Genomic DNA, 10,780 nt, shown 5'->3' with positions numbered 1-10,780 from the left:
TCCAGCCCCAACCCAACTGGGACTCTGTCAACAACATTATCCCCAGATCCCTCCCATCTACAACTTAATTCTATCCCCAAAACCAACTCCAACCCCATCCTCACCCCAGGTCCATTCTCTTCCCCAAACTCACCTGCATTCCCAACACAGTCATCAGAGCCCCTCCCCCCCCACCAACCACCATCCTAAACCCGACCACAAACTTTTCTTCCTAGTGTAGGGAAAAACTGTGAAAGACTTTAAGATGGACCCAACAGATGTCATCAATGGAAAACTAGGTGGGTTATCTGATTCTATGGGGTCTCAGCTTCTTTTACTGTCTTTGAGCTACTTTACAACTCTGTAAATGATAAATAGTCGATAGCAGTGCAAATAATTCTTGTCCATAACCGTGCAAATGACGTTTGTCAGGTGGAAGTACAATTCTCTCCCCTCCATATAGAATAAGCCAGTTTTGCATCTATTTGTTCATTCATTTTAGCACTTCTTATTGCCTATACATGTGTGGTTCTTTGTAACATCTTGCTAGCTCCATCGCTTATTAACAAATCCAAATAACATCTTTGACATATGTTCATTTTATAGATGCAGGAGAGTCACGGTTAGATACTTTAAAAAAAATTATCTTTTAACACTAGATTTGACCCTTATATCCAAACTTTAACTCCCCCAATATGGACCACACCAGTTTTGAGATGAATACTCACTCCATCCATCTCAACCCTTTATCCTTATCATGACACCACTGCTGTCTCTCTTTCCAAATATCATCTGGTCCCCGTCTCTGGCTTTCTTTCAAATTCTGACTCCACCTCTGTCCTCTTTAATCCCTAATCCTACCCCCTCCACCCCCTAGGATTAGCTCATGTCCCCACCCACAGTTCCAGGAGACGCCTACTCACTCCTAAAACACCCTTCCTCCTTCCTCTTCCCCATCATCCCGTCCCCAGAGCTTCCTGATTCCTGCCTCTCCCTCCCCACCTAGGTCCCCATGGACTGCCTCACCCATCTGACCCTGCTCTTAAAAGGCCATTTATCCAAAATATTGTTTTCCCAGGCCCAACCCCTGCCCACATCCAAGTGTAAGTTGACTTTCTATCCACCTATCTGAAGATTCCTTTCTTGTGTCTGATTGGGGGAGGAGGGAAGGGTAGAATAAATTTGGGTATCCCTGTGTTTTCCAGAAGAAATAGGGCTGGAGATGAGGTTGAGATGTGTTGAGTTTGATGTAGAGAGATAAACTTGAGATAAGGCTGTTGATGGGAATGGGTCTGAGGGATAGGCTGATGGTAAGGGGAATCATTAAAATTAGTTGGGAGGTGGGAATAGAGTAGAAAATGGCCAACCAGGAGCTGACGTATATTAAGAATATGTATAGGGTTAGAGGGGGGATGAGAAAGTGGCATAAAAAATGGGTTGATGTTAGGGAGGGCCTTAGGGATTTTGGGTGGGCCTGGAGAAGGAATTGAGCTTTTCCCTTCCCTCCACGTGGGTCTTGCTGCCTGAAAGTTCACAGTGGGTTCAACTTGGGCTTGGGTGGAACCAGATCTGGGTCCTAGCTTGTCCTGGTAGCTCCGCCCCACACGAAGGGCCAAGCCCAGGCGCGGGGTGGGGTGGGCGGGTGCATGGCGACAGCCAGCTGAGCCATTGGGGGTGGAGAGGGGACGGCCAGCAACAGGGAAATGCTGAAGGCGCTGGGGGCAGGGAGTTCAGGGGTTAAAAGCCATGGGTCGAGGCTGAAGTTTGAGGCAGCTGGCAGTGGAAGCTCTCCCTGAGAGGGGAGAAAGGACACGGAGAGGGTAGAGAGGGGCGGGAGCGTTCACCAAGGACCCAGCTCGCTGGAGGGCAGGGGTGGAGGGACTGGCCACCTAGTGTGAAGGGCTGCAAGCCAGAGCCCCAGGTGAGGGACGTGTGCAAGCTGCCCCTCCCACCACGTTCCTGGGACTCTCCCCCCACCAACCAAGAATGGAACTTGGGGAGGGGCTTGCAGATTCCAGGGTCAAGGTTTTCAGAGTAAAGGAGAGGACGTTCAAGATTGGGAAACGCAGAGCAGGGTGGGTAGGGAGTGTCCAGAGATGGGGGTTCTGGCCAGCGCTTAGCACCCTCTTCAACTTCTCAGGCTCCGCCCGCCCTGCCCCCCACCACAAAGTCACCACGTGGCCCCTGGCCGCTGCAATCGCTTTCCTGAAGGTGGCCTTGTCAGAAGGTAAGAATGCGCGGGGGTGGAGGCCGGGTGGCCACTCCAGACCATGGTAAGAGGGGGAGAGGGGGGAGGGGGGAGGGGTGGGAGGGGGAGGGGGTGGGGGAGGGGGGAGGGGGAGGGGGAGGGGGGAGGGGGAGGGGGCTTGGGAACCGCAAGCTCAGCCCCCCCGCCCGCTCGGGCCCGGGTCCCACCGGGACACAGGAGAGCTTCCTGCTTGTCCCTGCGTGACCCGGTGTCCCAGTTGGGGTCAGTCCACTCTCCCCACCGACCGCAGACCCTCTCCCAGCTCAGATGGGCTCGCCCTAGTTTTAAGTCTTCTTCGGGATCTTCCGAACCAGCCCGTTTGCTGATTGTCCTACTCTGCATTGGAAAGCCCACCCCCAAGACCCTCCCACGTTCAAGGCCTCCCCAGAGTTACAAGAGACAGACATGGGTTCAAATCCTGACGGCTGCCACGTTGAGCAAGTAACTTAGCTTCTTTCTTTCATCTGTAAAAATGGGAACATTAAGTCCTGACCACAAAGGGTGGTTGTGAATATTGAAATGTAATGCATGTAATGTGCTCACCGCCTGGCAGACAGAAGGGACTGGAAAGTTAGTTGTTATTACTACTTTATTGGTAGTATTCTGTCTCCGTTCTCAGGCCCTTCCAGAACCTTCTAGATTGTTCTTTAATCCTTGAGGAGACCCCAAACCTATCTGATTCCACCCAGAGTTGGTCCGCAGAGATTCCTCTCCTCACATTTAAGCCCCCTTTCCCTGCCTTTGCAGGCAAGTTCTCTGGAAACCCCATTCATGCATCACTCATTCATTCAACAAACAGCTGAGCACCAGGCAGAGTGTCGGGTGCTGTAGAAGCAGAGACAGAGTTCCTGCTCTCAGCACCCAGAGCCTAGAGGAGATGGATGCAGACATTATTCAAACAATTACCCAAATAATTAGATAATAATTAGTTAGAACTGTGACACGAGGTGATGGCTTCAAGGAGCCAAGCCAGAAGCCCAGAGATATCATGGCAGCTCCTGGCCTGGAAAGGCCCCCAAAAGGCGCTGAGACCTGAAGGAGGGAGGGGTCCTCAGGCACCCATCACCACCCTTGGCCTGAAGGTGGGGTAGCTTCTCTCCTTTGGTGACACACCTAGGACTCCCATGTCCCCTTCTAGGTGCCATGCCCCGGGGCTAGGAGCTCCACATGCATCGTCTTGTGGAATCCTTAACAGCCTTATGAGGTAGGTGCGCTATAATTACTCCAGTTTCACAGCTGAAAAACCCACGACTCTGAGAAAGCAAAGTCCCCAGCAGCGCCTGAGTCAGGATCTTAATCCATGTTGCCTGTGCTGTCTTCCACACCCTGGACTTTATGGTCTGGCAAACCATCTTTATTAATTTCAACCGAATGGGCTTCTTAGAGGCAACTTTTTTTTTTTTTTTACTTAAAACATATTTGAAATTTATATCACTGTTCTAAATGGAAAACAGCATCCTTTGCTATAAATAAAAGGTAAGAGAGAAAAATCAATTCCACACAATGAACAAAAACAATGTTTATTGTATTGGACCACCTGAAACTGCCTATAGTTGACCCTTTTTGACCTCCCCTAAAATAGCAATTGCAGATAGTTCAACTTAATTTTGGGGTTGCCAGCTGAAGGTAACCTTCTGCTTCCTCCTGGTTTTGAAAGGTGAGCTCAGCAAGACAAGAGAGGTGTTGAAAGGATATTAGCACCATCGTGAAACTTTCTCCTGACAAAATCAGGTTTGAAAGAGAAAGGAATGATGACTCAGTTTCTGAGGGTGCAATTAATAGCAGTCCCCACTTACTGAGTGCTTGCTCTGTGCCAGGTCCTGTGTGTGTCTTGGATGTAGGATCTTACTGAACCTACAACTACCCGAAGAGAGACAAACGATTACTTTTCCTTCTTTACAGCTGAGAAAACTGAGGCTGGAGACTTGTACCCAGCCAGAAAGTGGCACATTCGGGATTAGACTTTCTCTGTCCCTGTGTTGCCTGCTGCGCCTCTAATGCCAGGCACAGTGCCTGGTACACACAACACTCATTGCTTGAGTAGCTGCTGTGTGCCAGACATCACTAGGTCCTGGGAATGCAGCACTGAATAAAGCAGTTCAGGTGCCTGTGGTCAGTGCAGCTTACAGTCAAGAAGAGGAGATTAAACGTAAACAAAATATAAAGAGAAAGGAATAGTGATTGTAGCTATGATGAAACTCAACTCGGGAGATGTCATAGGGAATGACAGGGGGCGGGGAGTTTAGGAGGGCCAATATTAGACCAGGTGACCAGGAATCTGGGAAGGCCTTTCTGAAGAGGTGACATTTGAGCTCAGCTCTCAGAGTCAAGAGGGACCCAGATACACAGTCTTTAGATTCTGAGTGCCATCCAGTAGACTATTTCACGTATATAATGTCTTATATCTGTGCTGTCCAATGTGGTAGCTACTGGCCATGTGGGGCCTTGAACATTTCAAATGTGACTGGTGTGACTGAAGAACGGAATTTTAAATTTCATTTTAATTAATTTAAATTTAGATAGCCCTATGTGGCTAGTGGCTACCATACTGAACAGGGCAGGTCTAGAGAAAGAACTGTCCAGAAAGAGGAAGCAGCAAGCACAAGGGATCTGGTGTGTTTGAAGGACAGGTCCATGGGTCTGGAACAGAGTGAGTGAAGAGGAGAAGTGGGAGATGGGGTTGAAGAGACTAGCAAGGGTCAGATGATGCAGAGTGCTGCAAACTTTGTATCTGGGGGTGGTTAGCCTATGAATGGTATGTAAAGTCATGAAGGCACTCAGTAAATGTGTGTTGAAAGGATGGTGGGATGGATGGATGGAGGGATGGAGGGATACTGCCTGTGTAGATGGGTAGGTTAGGCTCACTTCTACATCCAGAAATCAATCCCTGTAGTGGGCCAGGAGAGAAAATTCAGGTAGGAAGAAAGTCAGGCTTCTGCTTACCCATCAGAAGCACCCTCATTCCATGAACTCTTCTTTTAACCTCCAGTGGAGTGTTTGTCACTTCTACAGAAAAGGACATCACCACTTTGCCCTGACTCATCTCTACTACATAGAAAATGGCAACTCCCAGAGGCCAACAAATGAATCATCAGTTCCTGGTCACCCAGAGCAAAATTCTGAGTCTCTCCCCAAGCCCATGAACCACAACACCAGGCCTCCTTCCCCCGTGAACCCCAATTCTCTAACATTTTCTCTCCTTTACCAGGCATCTCTCAGCAGTACCCCAAGATTCTCAATAGCACCAGTGGGACCAATGGGTTCCTCCCCGGTAGCTACACCTGCCCCTCCCCAACTCTCAGCCTGGAAGGTAGCCCTACTAGTGCAAGGGCGGCTGCTCTGTGGGGGGGAGAGTCCTGATCCACCCAAGATGGGTCCTCACTGCAGCACATTGTCTAAAGGAGTATGTGGGGGCCAGGGGAGCATGGGGTAGGGATGAGACTGAGACTGGGGTGGTGGGTGGGTGGAGGTGAGTTTGAGGATGAGGTTGGAACTGGGTTGGGATGGGCATGGGGGAGAGAATGAGATTTGGAGCGGAGATGGGGAGGTGGGTATGGGAATGGAGTCAAAGTAGAGGGTTTGGATGGAAGTGGAGTTGAGGATGTGGAAGGAGACATGTTTGGAGATGAGGAAGGAGGGATGGGGGAGGGTTAGATTGGGGATGGGAACGGAGATGGGTTCCTGGGCTCCTCTAACCACCCCCTTCGTGCACCCACAACGGGTACAGAGTATACCTGGGCAAGGACGACCTGGGGCATGTGGAAGATGGAGAGCAGGTGAGGGAGGTAGTTCGATCTATTCCCACCCTCTATACCAGATCAGCCCCACCCACCTGAACCATGACCACAACATCCTGCTTCTGGAACTGCAGTCCTCGGTCCAGCTCACGAGCCAAATCCAAATCCCGCCCTTCTCCCACCACGACTGCCTCCCCGCTGGCACCTGCTGTCCGGTGTCTGGTTGGGGCACCACCACCAGCCCCCAGGGTTTGCGCCCACACAGGTGGCCTGAGGTCTCACAGAGTGGCCAGGGAAGCTGGGGCAGAGAGGGGAGGGTAGGTTGGAAGAGGAGTTTTTATAAATAAAAATAGATTTAGTTATATATGTGATAAGTCAGATATCACAGATATAATATATAAAGTTATATATATATCCTTTATGTAAATATAAAATATAAATATGTAAAAATAAGGTTATATAATGTTACATATAATAGATAATGTATCATTTTATATATCCTTTATAGCATATATAAGTATAAATGTATAAATATAAAGTTATATATGTTATATATCATATATGATATAGTTATATATCCTTTATATAAATATACATAAATTTATGAATATAAAGTTATAATCACATATCATATGTTATATATATAAAATTGTTTCCTTTTTATAAATATATATAAATTTATAAATATATAAAAATATATAGTATATAGTATATGTTCATGTTATATGGACGTGCCTAATAATACATCTGTATATAAATATGTAAACGATAGAAATTAGATTTATTTCCTAAGCTATAAACGATATATTAATGTATTTATTTAAATAGATTTGTGGGATTTCCCTGGCGGTCCAGTGGTTAAGACTCCACGCTTCCACTGCAGGGCTCAATTCCTGGTCGGGGAACTAAGAACGCATGCTGTGCGGCACAGCCTATATATATATATATAATATTTATATATATAAATATTATATATATATAATATTTAAATATATAAATATTATCATTTATGATTCAGAAAATAAATTTAATATATCAGTTATATTTATTAAATATAATAAAGTATAAATAAATATATCTTTTGGATATAAATTATATATATATATGAATATAAAGTTGAACCCTATAGCAACAAGAGCCCTTTGCATCTCCTGAGCAGTCCTTAGTTCTCCCCTAGTCTCATTACCATATCTTTCTTCCCAACATGTCCCATTCCTCTTCCTACCACTCCTTCCTACTCTCCCACATCTCTTTTCATCTCTCCTCCTCCTGGTGTTTTCCTCATCTCCAATTCTCTCTCACCCCTTTGCCTTCCTATCTCTTCCCAACACCTTCTCTCTGTCTTTCCCCATCACTTGCTTCACCTCTCTCCTCGTCTACCTCCCCTTTTATATCTCATAATGAGATATATTTATTTATCCCTGTCCCATTCCTCTCCATCTTTCTCTCCACTTTTCATCTTTTCTTCCACCTCTCCCCCCATTTCTCTCCACATTTCTGTCTTCCATCCCTTTACCCAGATACATATCCAATCTCATCTCCCATCTTTCTCTTCCCATCTTTATTTTCTACCAACTCTCTGCCCACCCAGCTTCCACCCCATAGCCTGTCCAGAACAGACATCCCTAGACCTTCCTCTCTCTCCTCTTCAGTGAGTTACCCCCAAACCCTCCAAAGTGCCAACATCAAACTATGCTCAGGTGAGGAATGTCGTCAGGTCTACCCGGGGAAGGTCACACCCAGCATGCTTTGTGCCGGCACAAAAGAGGGTGGCAATGACTCCTGTGAGGTGAGGCCAAGGGCTGGTGGGTTGCCACAGGCCACGTGGTGGGGACAGACGCTTGGCAGAAGGATTTGCTTCCAGCCTTGGGCGAACCAGTCTTTGCAAGGTGAGATACCTCCTAGCATAGAGGGTCAAGATAAAAAGGGCGTACCCATGGCTGGCAAGCAATTCATCTTAAGCCTGGGCTTTGACTGACAGTGGCTGCCCAGATCCTTGTGTTGAGATGTATAAACGTTGGGATTCCTTTGGTTGCAAGTGACAGAAACCCAACACAAACCAGCTTAAACAAAACCCTGGCTTTTGTAACTGAAAAGCCCAGGGTGTCTTGTTTCAGGCACGGGTGGATCCAGGTGCACAGATACTGTTTAAGAGTCTGTCTCTCTCTAACTCTCAGCTCTTCTCTCTTCAGTTTTGGCTTCATTCTCAATTAAACTTTTCCCATGCCATAGCAAGATGGCCCCAGCAGCTTTGGGCTTACTTCCCACCCTCTAAGGAACCATCTTTGAAAGAGAGAACATCTCTTTTCCAACTGTGTACATAAACACTTTGAGCATGATTCTCACTAGGCTGACTTAAGTACAACTGACCCTTGAACAACACAGGTTGGAACTGCACGGGTCCATTTATAACACAAAGTTTTTTTCAGTAGTAAATACTACAGTAAATACACAATTCAAGACTGATTGAATCTGCGGACGCAGAACCTCAGATACTGAGGAACAGCGTATGTAGAGGGCCGATTATAAGTTATAGGGGGAGTTTCACTGTGCAGAGGGTCAGTGCCCCGAACCTTTGTGCCGTTCAAGGGTCAGCCGTATTGTGTCCTGAACCACCACTCTGGCCAGAGTTGTGGGATTCCCTGATGGACCAAGTCTGAGTCACGTGACTAACCGTGGGGGTGGGTAGGGGCAGGGACAAGTTGCATGGATTAAGAGTGGTTGAGAGGGTGTTCCCCAAATGAAAAAAATCAAGAGGCTGTCATCAAAATAAGGGGAAATGGATACTACACGGGCAAAAAAAAACCCAACGTATGTCCAATAGAGGGGGCTTCTTAGATCGGGTTTTGGTTTTGTGGGAAAGGGTATGATAATGAACTAATGATATGAGCCTCATCAATTAGTAATTTCTGCCCTGGGCCCAGAGGGAGAAGTGGCAGTGCAGATATGTTGCCTACCCTACCAGGAATGTGGCTGGATTAACCCAATAGTAAGACGACACCAAGGAACCATAAAGCTGAAGCAGGGTTGGGAGGTAGGGAGGGGTACAAGCTGGGATTTGGGGCCAGAGAACCAAGAACAGGTTTATGAGGTAAGCCACCACCAATTTAACGAGACTGAGGAACAGAAAAACAAGGAGAGACACAGAAGTGTCTGTCTGTCTCTCTCTATCTGTCTCAGCATCTATCTCTGTCAATTTCTCTCTTCCTGTCTCTCTGTGTTTGTCTCCTTATCCCTGTTTCTGTTGCTCTGTCTCACCCTTTCTCCATATTCCTATCTCTCTTTATCTCTGCCTCCGTGTGTGTGTCTCTCCTTTTGTTTAGGACCCCCTCCCTCTCTCTTTCTCCCACTCAGGGCGACTCCAGGGGTCCCGTGATCTGTAATGGAACACTCTATGGCATCATCTCCCGGGGAGACTTCCCATGTGGACAGCCCAACCGGCCTGGTGTCTACATCCGAGTCTCTCAGTGTGTTACATGGATCCAAGAAACAATCCGAAAATGGAAAACTCGGGAGTAGAAATGGACGAAGGGCCCACAATAAAAGGCGGGTTGGCTTCCCTGCCTAGCCCTTCTCTGTCCCTCCCAAAGTGTTCCCCTTGAACCAGTGACCCATGTTTTCAAAATACCCAATCCCAGCGGACATCACATGTTTCAAAAGCATTCAGTTACTTTCAGCATCATGGTCTCCCAGACGTTGCATCCCTGAAACATCCCAGCCCCCTGAACGTCCCAACCGAGACAACATCCCAGATCTCTCAACTGTTTAACATCTAGATCACCATCTGAATGTTCTATCTGTGAAACACTTAAATACCTCCATCAACCCATCTCAACAATATTCTATGTCCCATGAACAAAACTTCCTTGACAACATCTTATACCCCAATTTGCTGCCTATATTCTAGATGCTTCCATGTTTTGTGCTCAAGAGTGTTCTAGACTCCCAAGACATTTCTTCCTGAAAATGGTCTCTTGTGTGCAGGATTTTCTGCTCTGACAATATTATATACGCACCTCTGATGCATCACAGCTAACAATGGTGCCTCACCATGGTTCATTCTTTCAAATGAACCTGAGGAAATTCCTGGAGACATTTCTGGGTCTCCCAAATTGTCCCATTCCTACCTAGCTTCTACATTCTGCCAATATTCCCTATGTCTGAATCCCCATGCCCACTAAACATCAACAGCACTCTAAATTCTAGGGTGCTGGGGTCGAGTAACCCAAGGGACCGCCATGCCGTATTGTTCACCAAATATTCTGTTCTTTTATCTTATCCACAATCCTTGTCCTGTACCCTGTGCTGGTACATCTTTGTCTATGACTCCCAGATGCAGTGATTAAATGCCCAGCCATGGGAATCCCTGCTTTGAATAAGTCATAAAACACAACCTCTGTTTTCTCATCTGTAAAATGGGGCTCATTATTTTCCTCATAGCACTGTTATGAGTATAAATGTTGAGCACTTACCACTATTATTATTTGCATGGCTCCCTATATAATATTTCCTTAGGCTATTAATAACAACCTCTCAAATTCATAGTGCCTAACATGTTTTTCTCAGCAGACATTTATTCAGTGCTGATCATGTGCAAATACTCTCCTGAGTACTGGTAAATACCATTTTGTTTATTTATTCAGTCAACATTGGTTCCTATCATAAGCCAAGCACTGTTGCAGACACAGGTAATAGACAGTGAATTAAACAGACAAAAACTTCTGCCTTTGTAGAGCATACAGTCTTTGCGGAAGCACACATTTAAAAAGGATGAATAAAGAAAAGGACTGTCAGGTGGTGATATGTCATGGCAAAA

The 10,780-nt window shown here is 46.6% G+C and overlaps 1 protein-coding gene across 1 annotated transcript; it reads left to right on the top strand.

The window, feature by feature from the left end:
* Positions 1-244: 244 nt before the first annotated feature.
* On the top strand, positions 245-9,507 carry KLK13 (kallikrein related peptidase 13). Its single transcript, XM_007179952.2, is given in 9 exon segments — positions 245-278; positions 2,120-2,206; positions 5,436-5,512; positions 5,514-5,579; positions 5,581-5,629; positions 5,945-6,025; positions 6,028-6,213; positions 7,617-7,753; positions 9,319-9,507. Coding segments are annotated over 9 exon segments (906 nt in total).
* Positions 9,508-10,780: the final 1,273 nt, after the last annotated feature.

The sequence above is a fragment of the Balaenoptera acutorostrata genome, chromosome 19, assembly GCF_949987535.1.
Source record: "Balaenoptera acutorostrata chromosome 19, mBalAcu1.1, whole genome shotgun sequence".
NCBI classification, from domain to species: Eukaryota; Metazoa; Chordata; class Mammalia; order Artiodactyla; family Balaenopteridae; genus Balaenoptera; species Balaenoptera acutorostrata.
The sequence above is the reverse complement of the archived record's forward strand: the minus strand, read 5'-3'. Positions and strand labels throughout refer to the sequence as shown.